Raw genomic sequence first — 16,260 nt, 5'->3', positions numbered from 1 at the left:
CTGAAGTTGAGAATATTTAGAGTGAAATTTCCCCTGTGCATTGCACAGAATGTGCTGAGTTGGAATAGACCCACAAAGATCATCAAGTCCAATGCCTGGCCCTGCACAGCACCATCCCTGCAAACCACCCCATGTGTCCCAGAGCATTGGCCAAACACTTCGAGAGCTCTGTTAGGCTGGTGCTGTGACCACTGTCCTGGGGAGTCTGTTCCAGTGCCCAACCACCCTCTGGGGGAAAAACCTTTATTCTAATATCCAGCATAAACCTCCCCTTACACAACTTCAGGCCATTCCCTCAGGTCCTGTCACTGGTCACCACAGAGAAGGGATCAATGTCTGTCCCTCCTCTTCATGTGGATGTTGTAACTGCAGTGAGGTCTCCCCTCAGTCTCCTCCAGGCTGAACAGACCAAGTGACCTCAGCTCCTCCTCACACAGGTTCTTCTCAAGGCCCTTCACAATCTTCGTTGCCCTCCTTTGGACACTCTCTAATAGTTTAATACCTTTCTGATGTTCTGGTGACCAAATAACTTTCTTGTTCTGGAAAGATCTACTGTGTTATACTCTATTTTTTTTTTTTGAAGACTGCATTAGAAGGGGAGTTTGGCAGTGTGCTGATTGTATCTGTCAATAGTACTGCTGTGCTCATTATCTGGCACACAACAGGTACATGACAGTGAATCTGCTGTGGTGTGCTCAGAAGGGCAGTGGGTTGGTACAGCTGCTCACCATCCCTCTGGTGTCTGCAGGAAGCAGCATCTCTGTGATGCCACCAAGGGCCACGTCTCCCACACCAGGTCAGGCACATGATCACCCACCACAGAACCTCAGCTGGTTATTTGCAAATGCATGAGTGTTTCCTGAAAGCTGAACTTGTCTACTTCAAGTTCACCTATTTTTTTTTATATTCAGAATCTCCTCAATTTTAGTACTGACTTGCAGCTTGGTTCATTAGCAGAGTTCATCAGATAATTCCAGATTATAAAAAGAAAAAATTAACATATTTTCTTTTAACACTTGCATACTCTGATGATAAAAAAAGTAAAAAAACGTAGTTCTGGTGTGCACAAAACACTATCTCCTTCCCTTCAGCCCTTTTTCAAGTCCAAATCCACATTTCTGGCCACCTCAGCTTGACTGAAAGTCAAAACTAGGATTTGAAAACAAAAAACTCCTGTGATTTCAGCATGCTGTTTCTTTCAGACTCCAGGAATGGTTCCTGGCTGAAGATTTTTATACCTTTAGCACTTGTTGTGTGAAATTAAAAGTTCTGTCACTTTAGGCATTGGATGTTCTCTGAAAGTTGTGATGTGGCTCATCTTCAAGCCTTAGGCTTCCAGCAGGGCTGAATTGTGGAAATTGGAAATTGTGCAGACTGGGTTGTGCAGAGTATCAGAGTAGACTCTTTAGCTGAAGCCCTCTGCCCATCTGTCCATAGATCCAGGCAATCCAGCCTTACCCACCTGGCAGCTCCACAGCCATGGTCCTCCAGCCTTCTGGGGCTAGTGTCTGTCCACAGGCCAGCTCCCACTGACCGTGAGCTGGTGGTGCATGGGCAGATGCAGCCATACAGTCACTGAAACCATGGTGGTTCACTGTACATGTATGCACAGTGGTTCACTATAAATGTATCCTCCCTTGTGCTCTTTACACAAGCCCAATCCAAATCATTAATCGTGTTCTGGCCTGAAAATCCTGTGTCTTTCTTGAACAATCTTCATAATTAGGTACATTAGTCACTATGTACACTGTGCTTATGCTTGTGGTAGTTAACTGAGAGCAAGTTTAACTCAGTCCACTAAATATCTTACAAACCATCAAGGAAACTTTACACAAGTTATATACATGCTGAAGATAAAATATCAGTTCTAAATATTATTCTGTGGTGTCCAATATAAGATTTCAAGTATTTATAGATTCTCAAGTAACTGTACAGGTTGTCTACAAACTGTTGTATGAAATAAGAAAATCTGTGTGATTTTAGCCTCCATATATATACATAAATACATTTATATATACAGAGACACATAAAGACTAACAAGCTCATTCCAAAACCTGGAACATAACCATATGTAGTAAATCCTTCTTAAGGTATTTAAAGGTATCCTTCTGTCTTCATGCTCATCACAGCATCCATATTCATCTTTCTTCTGTGATACTGTGTTGCTGGAGGATATTATACTTAGGAAGTTACGTCTAAAATTTTGTTTCTGTTGGAATCTGTACGGAATAAAAAAGAAATAAACTCCATATTCTGTACGGAATAACCAGGGTAGGTGTAATCTGGTAAATGATGTGTGTTTGATCCCCTAAAGCATTGGGGTGGGAAGACTGGAGTCTTGCATTTCTTCCTTACAGGGTTGTCCTGTGCTGGATACCGCCTTTCTCTCTGTGATAAAGGCTGCTTGTGTCCCTTCCTTATCACTGTCTCCAGTCACCCCTTCTGCCTGAGACATTTAGATAGGCTGGACTACTTCTCTGCCACAGGGGCATTCTACCAGTGACTTTATCATGGAGGAGCTGTGGTGGACAGGTGAAGCAGCCTGCTGAGGCAGCCTTTGCCTGCCTTCCCTCTGCTCCATGCACGCCTCATGAGCTGAGCCCCATCCCTCTTATTCCTGTAAGGCTTTGTCATAAGTCAAATCCCATCCATCAACTGTCTGGTGGCTTTCTGCCCTGGGCTGACACAAGAGCTTGGGTATGAAGATGCTTTTTGTAATCTGCCATTCCCATGAGCAACTTTTTTGGGCTGCATTTTCTACAGCTGGTGGGCCATAGCCAGAGCCTTACTGTGCACTCCCGGCTGCGCAGTCCGTCCCTGGGGATGATGACACAGTCACTGCTTCTGCCCTTCTCCTGCAACGAGCACAAGAAGTGGTGCATTAGGAAATGGATTGCTTTTTCTGTTTTTCCTTTTTCTGATTTCTTTTTCTGTTTTTACTTTTTCACGTTAAAGAAGGTTTTGATTTTTAAATCTCTGGAACATGCCTGGGAAATTGACATAGAAGAAAGGAGGCTCTCACTTTTGGAGGTCAGGCTTTTATGACTCCCACCAGATCTCTGGGTCAGTGCAGAAGATCTGTACCGGTTCAGCTAAGTGGGATTAGACAGCTTCCACTTGAGCAACATTCTGGGTCTGGTACGTTTGAACACATTTATTGTATGCAGGATCCTTTCTTGCTCTTGATTTAGGAACACTCCCAGAAAGGCCATCACGGAATCTGGCAGTACTCATTTATCCACACTACTTTAGCACTCCCTTTGAAGACAGACAGGGCTGGAAAGCCTATATGCAAGCAGCATAAAGTCTGCCTTTCAAGAGCCAATGGAGCAGTCTCTGGCAGATGACCACAGAGGGCTGCTGGTGGATGGGCACTGTGTTCTTCCCAAAGAGGTGACTTGAAGTCCACAGCCAGGCCAGCCATCAGTGGGAATTATTCACTCCTTTCACAAATGGTTTTCCACACACCTGAACCAGGGGCCACTCTTGCTTTTCAATTTGATTGGAGACCAGCTGACTTTTAATGACTGTCTTTTTGAAAATAGAGACAGTGTAGGATACACAGCTGTAACTGCAGGGCACTGCTGGGAGCCTGGCAATACTGCAAAGGCAATAAAGTAGTGGAAGGTGAAGACTGTAGTGTTACCTCAGCAATCTTTAATTTGGGGGAGTTGGCTGCTTCCTTCTTCAGCAAAATGTGTAAAACTGCATCATGAATGGTGAGGAAAAAGATGGATGGCTTAATCTCTTCGTCAAAAAATGCACTTCTCTCCAGTTTGTCCAGGAGGCCCTCTGTGAGGGAACAAAATCAAAGCACAAGGTGATGACCTGCAGGCCTTAAAAAGGAGGAAATCATGTATCCTGAGCATTCCCACTGAGTGAACATGGGAGTTGCTGGTAAAATGCACTGGTTTATTTATTAGAGCAGATGGCTTTACAGATATCAAGAGGATGGAACATAAATGCCCATCAGTAGTTCCCTGTTCTACGCCAAGCAGGAAGGAATTGGAGTCCCTTTTCTTATTTAATGCCTAGCCCAGGGTCCTGCAGCCCAGAGCTGTGCTGCACAGCAGTGGCCATAGATAAAAGCAGCCATCACACACAGTCCCAGCCTTTTGGGGACAGCATGGCAGGGACAACACTTCCTCTTAGTGGGACCTGTTTGCTGTCCAAGACTGGAAGGTAAAACTGGGTGATCCTCCACAGCACTGGGACAAGGCATCTGTGGGGATGCCAATGCAAAGGGAAGTACTCACCAGGTGCCCCAGCGATGTAAATGTCGATGTCGAGCCGGACAAATTCTTTCAAAGTCTGTTAAACCAGAAGGAAGCACCATTTAGATTCTGCTGGGCTTGCTGATTACCATTATAGTGATTGGCCAGAGCACATCTACCAACCACTCTATGGCATTTAAGATCTGTGATGGTAAGTGGCTCTAGACTCAAACTCTGTTCACATAGAGGCAGCACAATCTCTTCACATGTCTGCAGACAGGGATGGCCAAGCCTTTTGAAAAGAGGCAGTATTGAAAATGTTTAGCTCACAGAGAAGTAGGAGATCTTTCATAAGCTGTATGGCTTTGTTGTATCTACATGATACATGATGAAACTAAGAAAAATAACTTCACAATCTTCTGGGGGAGATTTTTGTAACTGGGAACTTGAGCAGAACTTCAGCTCCCACTGTCACAGTGGGTCTTTAGTTCCCATGGAGATAGATTTACACACCCTCTGTGTCTCTAGACAGTTAATTGTAGCTGCTACTGTTGAAAATGTTGTGCCTTTTGCTTTGTTCAAGGTCACCTGGGGAAGCAAACGCAGGAGCAGAAATGGAACTCCAATGTTAAAACTCCAGCTGGCTGTTTAAAGCCATATTTCATATCTATACTTCTGTAAAGCTTCCCAAAACCTTTCCAGGTGAAGAAAGGGTACCACAGCAAACACTTTAATTCCAAGACAATTTATATTGATGATTTAAACCATTCCCTAAACATTTTCTATAGAAAATGTACATTCAAATTCACATCAACTCAAAGTTTGCCACCAGCCTTCCAGTCCGTGTAGCAATACCTTTAAGAAGCAGACTACAAACACAGAATAGAATCATAGAATGGTTTTGATTGGAAGGGACCTAAAAGATCATCTTGTTCCAAACCCCAACCCTGCACAGGGACACTTTTCACTGGAGCATGTTGCTCAGAGCATCATCCAACTTGCCATTGAATAGTTTCAGGGGTGGAGCATCCACAGCTTCTCTGGGTAACCTGTTCCAGTATTTTACCACCCTCACAGCCAAGGATTTCTTCTAATCACGACCCACCCTCTTTCATTTTAAAGCCATTGCCTCTTGTCCTGTCACTGTATACCCCTGTAAGAAGTCCCTCTCCATGCTTTTTTATAGGCTCCCTTTACGTATGGAAAGGCCATATGGAGATCTCCTCATAGCCTTCTCTGTTCTAGGCTGAGCAATTCCAACTCTCTCAGCTTTTCCTCATAGGAGAGATGCTCCAGCCCTCTGATCCTTTCCATGGCTCTTGTCTGGACCTGTTCTAAGATGTCCATGTCTTTCCTGTGTTGGGGACCCTACAGGTGGTCACAGTGCCTCGGGTGAGGTCTCACAGAGTGGGATAGAATCTCTCATGAGAGTGGGGAAGAACCACCTGCTGGTCACACTTCTTATTATGCAGCAGGGATATGATTGGCTTTCTGGCCTGTGGGTGCACATTGCTGGGTCACATCCAACTTTTCATCCACCAGTATCCCCATCTCCTCCTCTCCAGGACTGTTCTCAATCCATTTACTCCCTAAGTCTGCATCAATACTGGGGACTGCTCTGATCCAAGTGCAGCACCTTGCACTTGGCCTTGTTGAACTTCATGAGGTTCAGATGGGCCCAGGTCCCTCTGGGCACCATCCCGTCATCACTCATGTGTAACCCTCAAGTGTAGCTGCATTTGTAAGTTTTTCTTTTACATGATCACTGTTTGTCTCGTGAATCGTGATTACCTTTCTCAGGATTGTCATGGCAGAAAAATCGAGGAAGGACACTGATGAGAAATCCAGAATGATGCTGTGGAGGTCGACCTGAGGCACAGTGATGCCAGGGGGGAGGTCAGTGTTCCAGTTGATCCGAATGGGCAAGTCTGTCATGACAGTGGGCTGGTCCAGCTCCTCTATCTGGCTGTTGTCTAACTCTTCATCTGACTCATATGTAGGGTTAGCCATGCAAATCAAGCCTTTCTGTGTTGACACAGAAAAATGTCACAGTTAGTTCTCTTCTTTAATACCCAGCCAGGGTTGTGGTACTTGTTACACAAGGGCAAGAGTAATGGCAATGCACAACTGATTTTCCCATGAGACAGAGCAGGGCCCACCTGGAAAGTGCTGTCTCTCCTTTGTCTGGAGAAGTATGGAAATTATTTAATCACCATCATAATCACTTAATGGTGGCCTTTTATTGTTTCTTGAAGCCTGTCAGATGCATTTTAATTCAGTAAGTTTGGAATAAGTCAACAGAAAGCATGCAGGATTTGTGCTGAGAGAAAACCAGCTTTATCCTACACCAATGCAGAAAGATCCACCTCTGTGGGATCTGATGCTGCTATTTGTTGCCAAGCAAAGCTCCAGTGGACATGTGCAAGCTTTGCCCATGGTAAATCTGTAGGTCTCTAACTGTGAGAGCCATTTAAAATCTTGTTTTTTTAATGTGTTTATGTCATGAAATGACAACTTGGGGAGTAGTGTATCTAATTAAGAAGGGAGGCTATGAGAGCCTTCTCTGCCATGTAAAACCAGGGAGCTTGGTTGCTTAACTCAGCCATGGGAAGTGGCCTTACATACCGGTGTCACTTGCAGCTCTCCTTTCTTCAGCATCTTCCTGATCTTCCTCAGAGCTTTATTGCGTTTCCTCAGGACTCTCTGTGGGTTGAAGCCAACCTGCAAAAACAGCACTCTGAATAATTATAAAAAGAAACACCTCTGTGACACCAGGGCAAGGACAAAGCATCTCGCACAGTTTTTTTGTTACAGTCATGATGACCATAGTTTGGACTTGATGCTGTCTACCACTTTTCACAAATTCAAACAAAGGCTCTTCTGGGTTGGATGGATGTCTGCAGGAATGGCTACAGATGAGGCAGGGCTGTCTGTACTGCTTTAGGACACCAGCATGGACAGCATTATAGCAGTGACAGTGCTTAGCTGGGACCAGTAATTCCAGCAGGCTGGCACAATGCTGCCATGTCCTACTCATCTGCATTATGAGGTGGTCACCAGGGGGACCAAGATCAGAGAGCTCATGGTTTGTATCAGCTTTGTGGGTTATTCACCCGCTCTTTTTCCTGAAGAAGAAAGCCAGATTTTATCATGTTGGCTGCCTATGTCTCTTGAACCTCTGAGCTGGTTTTAACAGAATTAGATGGCAGGTAAATTAGGCAAATAATAAAATTAGGCTAAAATACTATATTCCTACTACATTCCTCATCCATCTAATGCATAGAGGACAAAGTGTTAGAAGTATCTGTATTTATAGAGAAAGAGTGGTGTGAACATCTGCAATCACAGAAAAAAAAATCTTCAGGCTCTTCTGAGGGGAAAGCCAAGCACATGGAGAACCAATCGTGTCAGATTCTCTCATTTCTCTGCCAGTTTCAGTCCCTCATGTGAAGAATGAGCTGTTCATTACCAGTGCTCAGGGGAATCACTGCTTATCAACTCCCCACTAAGAGCAGCAGGAAGGGGAGGTTATGGTGCAAGTTGTGTTCAGGCTGGGGATGGTGGGCCTCATTCACACCATGGGGGCTCAGGGGTCCTGGATCTCTGTGCTGGTTATGGAAAGTCTGGCTGCATTCACCAGTTTCTTAAGACCTCTTTGACAGAATGATTCCATTTGGCATTCTTCTGACTGTTGTGGTTCTTGGGGCAAGATGCGTAAACTAGAATTTATTGTGTGTAAATAATACAAGAGCAAATAAAATAAAATAAAAATCCCTTTATATTGTCTATGTTTGCACTCCTTTCTTCTTAAAATATGTATTGTAATGGTATAAGTATAAATGTGGCACGAACATTGCTATGGTGTAAGTTCAGCACGAGTCAGGCTGTTCTCTTTCTCAGAGGTGTGTGCATACATGTTATATTACAGCAGTGGCAACAGTATAATGAAAATTCACCCTTGAACTGTGGAATGATTGCATATATAGAAGTAACTGGGAAACTCTATCCAGCTTAATGTGTCATGCAATTCATATGTTCAGAACAGCCCCAGACACTTACAGCAGTGATGAGCTTCTCTCTGAAGAATTCAATATTAGCGAAGAAGATTGGAGAGGAGCATTTGAAAATCTTCACTCCCTCTGGCTCATAGATCTGTAAAATGAAGCAAATGTGTCAGTAGCAATGTTTGCTAGAGAAGCACAAGTGCAGCAGGTGGTAAAAGAAATGAGACATTTCTTACATCAGAGTAATCCTTCCTGTTTCTGTAGACGTTACTTCTCCCAACATTGGCCAGAACAGTGCAGCTTGGACTGTGAACAAACATATACACAATTATTGGTGTCCCACATCAAAACCTGAGGGATGAGAAGGATCAAATGAAACCATCTCAGCTGGGGTGGCCCACTGAAGCAAACCCCACATCCAAAGGTTTACACCTGTAAATTATTTTTCCGTGCACAGTTGCTGGACAGACCAAGGCACAGACAGGGCTCTTGCCCTTCTCTGTGCAGAGGGGCATAATTTATAACAGGAGGCCCTGGGATATCATCACATTCAACAAGTACTCACATCTGGGAGCGGATCACCACTGTCAGCAGCTGGAATGCCACAGCTGTTGCCAGTCCAATGTCCAGGCCAAGAAAGACAGCAGCTAAGAAAGTCACCACCCATATAATCTGTAAGGAGACAGTGGATGGCAACATAAAAAGCCTGTCAAGAGCCATGTGCTGAGGGGTGGGGGCAGGAATAGGTCTCAAATCTGCTCCAGGATGTCCATCTGCTTTTGGTGAGGGTTTTTTTCCTTGTAAAACAGGGCCAGAGTCACCAACCAGAGCACCAGGGAGCGTTTCTAGGGACAACGCTTTCTAGACAATAAAGGCTTAAAATGGGATAGGTGGTTCACTAAAAGCTCAGTGAAAATCCAGCAGAAAGGCAAGATTAGAAGTAAATCAGAAATCTGGTAAAGCTGAGAGTTGTATATATGTGCAAATATAGATGCTGTGAGTGTACACGACTGATAAATGAGTAGATAATACTGAAGAATTTTAGCCACAGAGCTCAAAGCATTTTCATGGGCCAAATAACTGCGTGATAGCTGGGAAAACTGAGGCCTGGAACCATTTGTGAACTGAAATTTTCTGAGAGGTACCGAGTCTTGTCCTCTAGCCAAAAGCTTTACCATTTGGAGTAAACCCTTCAAGTCTCAGTTTCCATTTGTTTCTTGCTGTGCATCTTCCATATATCATTTTGTGTGATCATGAGAAAGTGTCCCTGAATGCTTAGTCAAGGCAGTAGGTATTTGGATATTTTCTGCTATCTAGGCATTTTCTGTAACTGTCCTCTCTATTTGACCTTATATAATGCACTATTTTAATAGATTTTGATGAAATGGATGAAAACTAAGTTAAGAGTGAGAATCTACTCAAAATAAATGGGACAAAATGGAAAACATAAGCAAGTGATATACCAATAAAAAAGGCATGCAACTATTGTACTTTCTGTTTAGTGAAGTAAAACAGGGAATAAAAAAAAAAAAAAAGAAAATTTTATGATAGATTACTTTTGTAGAGCACTTAACTTCTGATACTTGTGAAACTCAACTTACACAGTCACACTTGTCCTTTCTCCAGAGGGTGCTCACTTCCCTGAACTGCATGAGCATTCCTTTCAAATTGCCAAGAGCCAAAGATGCGAGGACTGACTGTTAAAAAGACCAAAACACATGTCCCATGTTTAAGCAAACAAAGAAAATGTAGAACATTAGGATTCAAAAGATCATGCAAATAGGGCCAAAGGGCAGCTGAAAGGCCAGGGAGCTGCTCCTGGTGTATCACTGCTGCTGGAACATCCTCAGCTATGGTGCAGTGCAGGTGTCTGACTTGAGGCTGTGACTCCCACTTATTTTTGGCACCTGAAAGTTGGTGCAGTGGTTTTTGTGTATTTGTGTTCTCTTTGAGGGACTGGATGTAGTGGTCATCTCTGGCTTAATGTGGGAAGAAGAACCAAGCTTTTCAAACCCTGTTTGGCTCCCACTGAAGTATGTGAACACTCACAGTGTTCTCACAGAGCAGTCCTGTCTTTGGGAAGCAGGAGGAAGCATTAGATGAGACCAGTGAATACCTTCTGTAATGGTGCGAGGAGAAACCCAATGGCCAAGATCACAATCAACACAACGACAGATGAGATAATGCCAGCAATCTGCATGAGAGAACAAACCCACAATGAATAAGTGCTCAGATATTATGGTTAGCTAGGAAAAAAAAGAGCTGCCATTATGGCCTGTTGTCTTCTATACCTGTGTTTTGCCTCCTGTGCTCTCCTGCACACCTGATCTTGACAGAGCAGTGCTGGAGGCAAATCCCTTGAATGATCCACCAACTATATTACCCAGCCCAAAAGCAATTAGGTCCTGAAATAAGAATAAAAGAGATTGTTCTTAAGAGCTGGTTGGTGACAGTTATTCACAAGGCAAAGCTGTCCTAAAATGACTTATTTCCCATTAATGAATGCAGTATCTTGATCTCTGTGTTATTTGCCTACCTGGTTGCCATCTATTGGGTAGTCATGCTTGATGGAATACACTTTAGCCACTGAGAAGGCTACTGCAAATGCAACAATTGCAATGGAAATGCTGTCACCAATACACTGCTGGAGGATGGTTACGTCAGGTGCAACAGGTGTTTGAAACCTGAAAGACAAAGAACTCTGCTCATTAAGGAGATGCCGAAGGGTCTTTTGCAGATCCTAGGGAGAATTCTTCTCTGGACTTTTTTTCCCCCTTATTTTTTTTCCCAGTGGACTGAAATCTGAAGAAAGGAGACTCTTGAGCAGAAATAATTGTTCCTCTTCAAACTTCACCTACTAGCAACCCTAGGGTTACAGAGACCTCTCCAGACTCTGCTGTCCTAGTAAATGTCTTCCTCCTTCTTTTTAACGTAACACGTGCCTCCTGATTCTTTATGCCAAAATTCTGGCATAGTCAGATGAAGTCCATATATATATATATATATTCTGTATGTGGATAAATAATCTTTATGTGGCTATAGTCCTGGATGGGCAGATGTTGAGGCCTCTGGAGGATAATGGTGCTGAGGAGATGCTGGTGGCTGGTCATGGGACCAGGCAGGAGAATTGTGCAGGATCCTGGTGGCTTCCCAGGGCTGGTGGTGGCTGCTGAACTGTGCATGTACTGTGAGGGAAACGGAGGAGTTCAGGAGAGAGTAGCTCAACAAAAAGGACAAACATCAGCCTCCTGCTCCCCAGCTGCCTCAGAAAGTGAAGGACACAATTATTTCATGTCTCTGTGTACACCTTGATGAGTAGGAGATGTGCTCTAGTGTGTAACTTTTGCGCACTGAGAGTGTGTCCTATCATTGAGAGAAAAATGTTTGTTTATCTACTGAAAGAAGATGAAGCAGATAATTTTAATCAGCGTAGCTGAATTCATTTAACACTGCTGAACTAAAGAGAACGTTTTGCTCCACTGGTGAATTGTAAGTCACTTACCCTTCCTCTAGTTTTCCGACGACTGCTACACCAAATTTTTCTTCAAAGTTGACAAAATAGGAAATCAGTGCTGCTATGACTGTCTGAAAGATAATAAACCACACCTCCATTAGGCACAGTAAGGCACAAGTGTGAAGAATGAATTAAACACCATTACTTTCCTTCTCTTACACACTGTCCAGCCTCATCACTAGTGGCAGAATTAACACCCAAGTTTTCACATTCCTTTGCTGTTCAGACGTCATTCCTGAATGACCTTACAGGTTTGGGTTTACATTCACAAATCACACAGATTGTAACAGAATATCTCACTAACAACAGAGATCATGTCACCCAGTAAACCAGCTGTTCTAAGAAGGTGCTGCAATGACTCTGGGGGAAAACAAGTGCTGCTTGAATCTATACAACATCCTCCAGGATTTTAAGGTTTCCTCCACCCCTCTTCTGCTCAGAGTGGGCAAAACCTTCTGCTGCTGGAGGGCAAGATAATTTTGTGTGTGGCCACAGATGTCCAGGGCTTCAGTGGCTGCTGCAGGAGTGGTGCAGAAGTGCCTCAGCTGTGAGACTGAAGCTGGCTAGTGTCAGAGCCAATTCTGCCCAAGGAAAAAAATTCATAGTTTATAACACCACAGATATGTTCAGTTAAGAACAGCTATGTGGAAGTAAAAGATCTCACAATGTCTCCCGAATGCTGTAATTTTTTTCTTTATGGGAAAAATGATAACACATCATTTCATGGATTACAGGAGAAGAAATAGTTAAAACTCTGCTTCCTATGTTGTAATATGGAGCAATTGCAAAATCAAAGGAAGTGACTCACCACAATGAGTTCAATTGGGATGGGAGCTGGTAACTTTTCCTTGTATCGATCGTTCATTTCTTTTACCACAAACACGATAAGCAAGACAACCAGTGATGTGACAAGGTCAGCAACGTTTGTTTCTGTGATCTGGCTGAAAACGCTCTCCAGAGTCTGCAGAATCAGGAAGAAACATGTGGTGCTTTAGAAATAGTCGTGCCCTGGCACAGTAGCACTATCCCTTCCAGAGGAACCTGTATCTGAATGGATCTAAGGATTGTGCTGTTTGGGATTTATTCCCTGTGGCATGACGTGGACTGCAAGTCCCCAGGAATGTATGTGCATCTTCCAAATGATGAAACATCTGCAAAAGACCCTTTCCACTAACTTGTGACCCTCTCCTCCAGATTTGCCCTGAGGGATGGTTGGAACAACAGGAATGTCTGTGATAGGAAGTACAAGCAATGGCATTGCTGGGCAGGTGCCTTTCTTCACTCCTTCCTTCCTGTCCTTCTTCTCTCTCCTTTTTCATCCAACAGCCCTCACAGAGTCATAAGCAAATTCAATATGTATAATATCAGTCCAGTAAAAATGAATAATTCAATCCTTAAGGCAGAGTTGAATGCTTAATTGAAATATGCCAACACAAGATAGTGATATTATCTAATTATCCCAGTGGGGTGTAACTTGGTGCTTGGTAATAAATTTAAAGACTGGTCAAATACTAATAACATATCTCTCATTTTTCTCTCATTTTTCCTCCTGCTTTGCAGTATTTATGCTGAGTTGTTATTACTGCCTTGTGATACACAGTCAGAAATACATCACAGGTATACATCAATAGCAAATAAAGAACACCTAGCACTTACATAGATGATGCCAAGTGGTACATTAAATCCAGGGACAGATAGCTGAAACATGAATTTCAGTTGAGATACCAAAACATGGACAGCTGCAGCAGTTGTGAAACCACTGATTAGTGATTGTGATAGATAAATAACGATGAATCCAAACTGGAAAATTCCCAGAATCAACTGAAACACAAAATGAGCATGGATCAGTGGGATTCCCTTGTGTTTTTAGGCAATCTTTGAAAGAAAGACAGCCATATTTAATGAAAGCAAAGATTTTCACCTAATCTCATCCATCCAGAGATTAAGTGATGTACTGTCATCACACTTGCAACAAAAGTTGACATTTAGCAACAGAGGGCATAATACTAGTAAGAGTAATTGCTGCAGCAATTAGAACCCATTCTTTTTATTTTATAGCTAAAATATATATCCTTATTTCCAGGGTTTTCAGTTCCTGTATTTTCACATGGTACAAGCGTTTCACGAAGCAACAAATGTATTAGTATGTTAGGAAGGGAAGAACTGTAGGAATTCTTTATTAGGGAGTAAAGATAATTTTTAAAAAAAAAATCCAAATATTTTACTACTTCAAGGCAGAGCTTTTACTCGCCTTGGTGCGTCTGCATCATTCACATTACTTTCACAGCTACATTTTTCCCATCCAGCAAATTGGTTTTTGCTGTAGGTGTAGGTTGCAGCTGTGTGGGCTGTGGGGTCAGGGCTGTGCAAAACCAAGGATTTCACAGCACATGTGAGTGTCTGGTCACTGGAGGGAGCAGATATCTCCTAATCAGTGAGCCAGGGTCAGTTACATGGCAAGTGGAAGAGGATTATTTTGGTGACCACAACAGCAGAAACCAGAGAGGAAGGTCAGGCCACCCTCCATCTATTCCCATCGGTGCACACACACATGCATTTACCAACCTGAACAACCCCAGAGAGGAAGGTTACAGATGCAGCCACCATCACCCTCGCATCGTCTATTGCTGAGGTATTTGTGGAATTGCCATCTCCAATGCTGCCATCAGGGACCAGCCTGGTGACAACTCCTCCCACCATGAGGCTCAGGACGGGGAAGGGACCTGAGCAGCACAAGACACTTGTTAAAAGATCTGGAGAGGCAGCACGTACTTCTTCATCACTGAGGAGGGTAAGTGGTGTGCCTGAACTTACCCACTGAGATGTGTCTCGATGTGCCAAAGATAAAATAGACCAGGACAGGGAAGAATGCTGCATAGAGTCCATAACTGGGGGGGACATTCACCAGCAAGGCAAAGGCCAGACCTGTAAAGACAGAGGCCCAGGGAAGCTGGTGTGTGTGTTGCAGGCTGAAGCCAGCAGTGCCTTGGCACCTGGCTTGGCAGGCTGTGTCAGGACACACATTTCCCAAAGGTACCTTGCAGCACAGCCACGAGCCCTGTGTTGATGCCAGAGATGATGTCGCTCAGGATCCACTCCCTGAAGCGGTATGCTGGCAGCCACGAAACCACTGGAAACAAACCCAAAGCAATTTTTTTGACTCTTTGTGGGGAGCAGCTGCAAAGGCACAAGAGGACAAAATTTTGTCAGTGAACAGCTCAGCTGAATCACAGCCTGCTTCAGAGAGGTGAGGAAAGGGGAAGGATTCAGGTTCTGGCTGCCAGCAGTCAAAATCTCACCCAGACACAGCCCTGATCAACCTGCCCTGCCATTTGTGCTTTAGGGTATATCCAGTGGCCTTCAGAGGTCCTTTCCAACCCAAATTCTCATGGAATCCTAGAATGGTTTGGGTTGGAAAGGAACCTCTGTGGCCATCTAATCCAAGCCCCCACCCCAGTAGGCAGGCCTGCCATCCCCTGGGTCACGGTTCTCAGAGCCCTGCCCAATCTGACCTTGGACATTTCCAGGGACAGGGCCCCCACCACTTCTCTGGTCTCCTCACCACCCTCATCATAAAAAAATTCTTCCTGATATCCAGTCTAAATCCACCCTCTTTTAGTTTAAAACCATCATCTCTCTTGTCCTGCTGTGGCAGGCCATGGTAAGAAGCCTGTCTTTTTTATAAAACCCCCTCAAGCACTGAAAGGGTGCAGTAAGGTCTTCTTAGAGTATGATTGCTGCCAAGGGCCCAGAAAAAGAGAAGCTACCTTAGATACAGATGTAGAAAGGCTTCTAAAGGTAACAGCAGTCAAAATCCATTAGAAAAATCTGACACTGAATTTACTTAATGAATTTTCACTTGCTGTGTTGGAATGGGAGATGGACCCTGTTAAGATGCTTTCCAAGAGCAGTCAGGACTGTTTCTTAGATATAATTAAAAAAAAAAAATCTCCTTACCTAAAATAGAGTTTCAGGTGATCCCAAAATGTTTTGTGGTATCTGTGCAATTTCTCATGCTCTTCGTTGAATGCATTCTCTGAGTAGACAGGTCTGGCTATAACATAATGGTTACCCACAGGTTCAACCATTTCTCCTGAAATGTCAGGATAGGATGGTTATTGTGTGTGCTCCTCTCTGCCCCAGGCACTTAAAAACCCGAAATGAAGAACAGGGTAAGCTCTTTATGTACTGTGGGGCAGGCAGCCATAGCATAGCTGAGTGAGCTCCAAACTGAGCGTTACCACCTTTGAAGATCAAAAGAGGGATGGTTGAGACACCTGCTTCACTTTGCCAAGGTGATCTCCTGCCCTGCTCCTCCTCCCACTGCAGAGCAGTGTTTCACTGGAGCATGAAGTATTTCTTTCTAAAGATGCAGGCAAAAAGTGGACAAGATGGTTTTTGAGGTAATTTATCTCTGACTCTGTGTACAATCAAAAACTTCCTCCCCCAAAGGAGATTAATTTCCTAAAGAACAAACAAGCAGATCCCAAGCAGTTTCTCTCTGTGGCACTGCTGGGATGGCTGGGAG

At 43.8% G+C, this 16,260-nt stretch overlaps 1 protein-coding gene across 1 annotated transcript; it reads right to left on the bottom strand.

The window, feature by feature from the left end:
• Positions 1 to 1,893: 1,893 nt before the first annotated feature.
• Positions 1,894 to 15,820, bottom strand: SLC26A3 (solute carrier family 26 member 3). Its single transcript, XM_066320264.1, has 20 exons — positions 15,690 to 15,820; positions 14,770 to 14,909; positions 14,547 to 14,657; positions 14,298 to 14,455; positions 13,389 to 13,553; positions 12,541 to 12,693; positions 11,721 to 11,803; positions 10,755 to 10,902; positions 10,510 to 10,623; positions 10,335 to 10,412; positions 9,820 to 9,915; positions 8,784 to 8,890; positions 8,455 to 8,524; positions 8,274 to 8,366; positions 6,840 to 6,935; positions 6,006 to 6,239; positions 4,257 to 4,311; positions 3,647 to 3,792; positions 2,790 to 2,855; positions 1,894 to 2,219 (listed from the first exon to the last, which is right to left on the bottom strand). The coding sequence occupies exons 1-20, from the start codon at positions 15,818 to 15,820 to the stop codon at positions 2,196 to 2,198; spliced, it is 2,268 nt and encodes a 755-aa protein (XP_066176361.1). The 3' UTR covers positions 1,894 to 2,195.
• Between the last annotated feature and the right edge of the window lie 440 nt (positions 15,821 to 16,260).

Source organism: Sylvia atricapilla, chromosome 5 (assembly GCF_009819655.1).
Source record: "Sylvia atricapilla isolate bSylAtr1 chromosome 5, bSylAtr1.pri, whole genome shotgun sequence".
In the NCBI taxonomy this organism is placed as follows: Eukaryota; Metazoa; Chordata; class Aves; order Passeriformes; family Sylviidae; genus Sylvia; species Sylvia atricapilla.
This window is presented reverse-complemented; position numbering and strand designations above follow the sequence as displayed.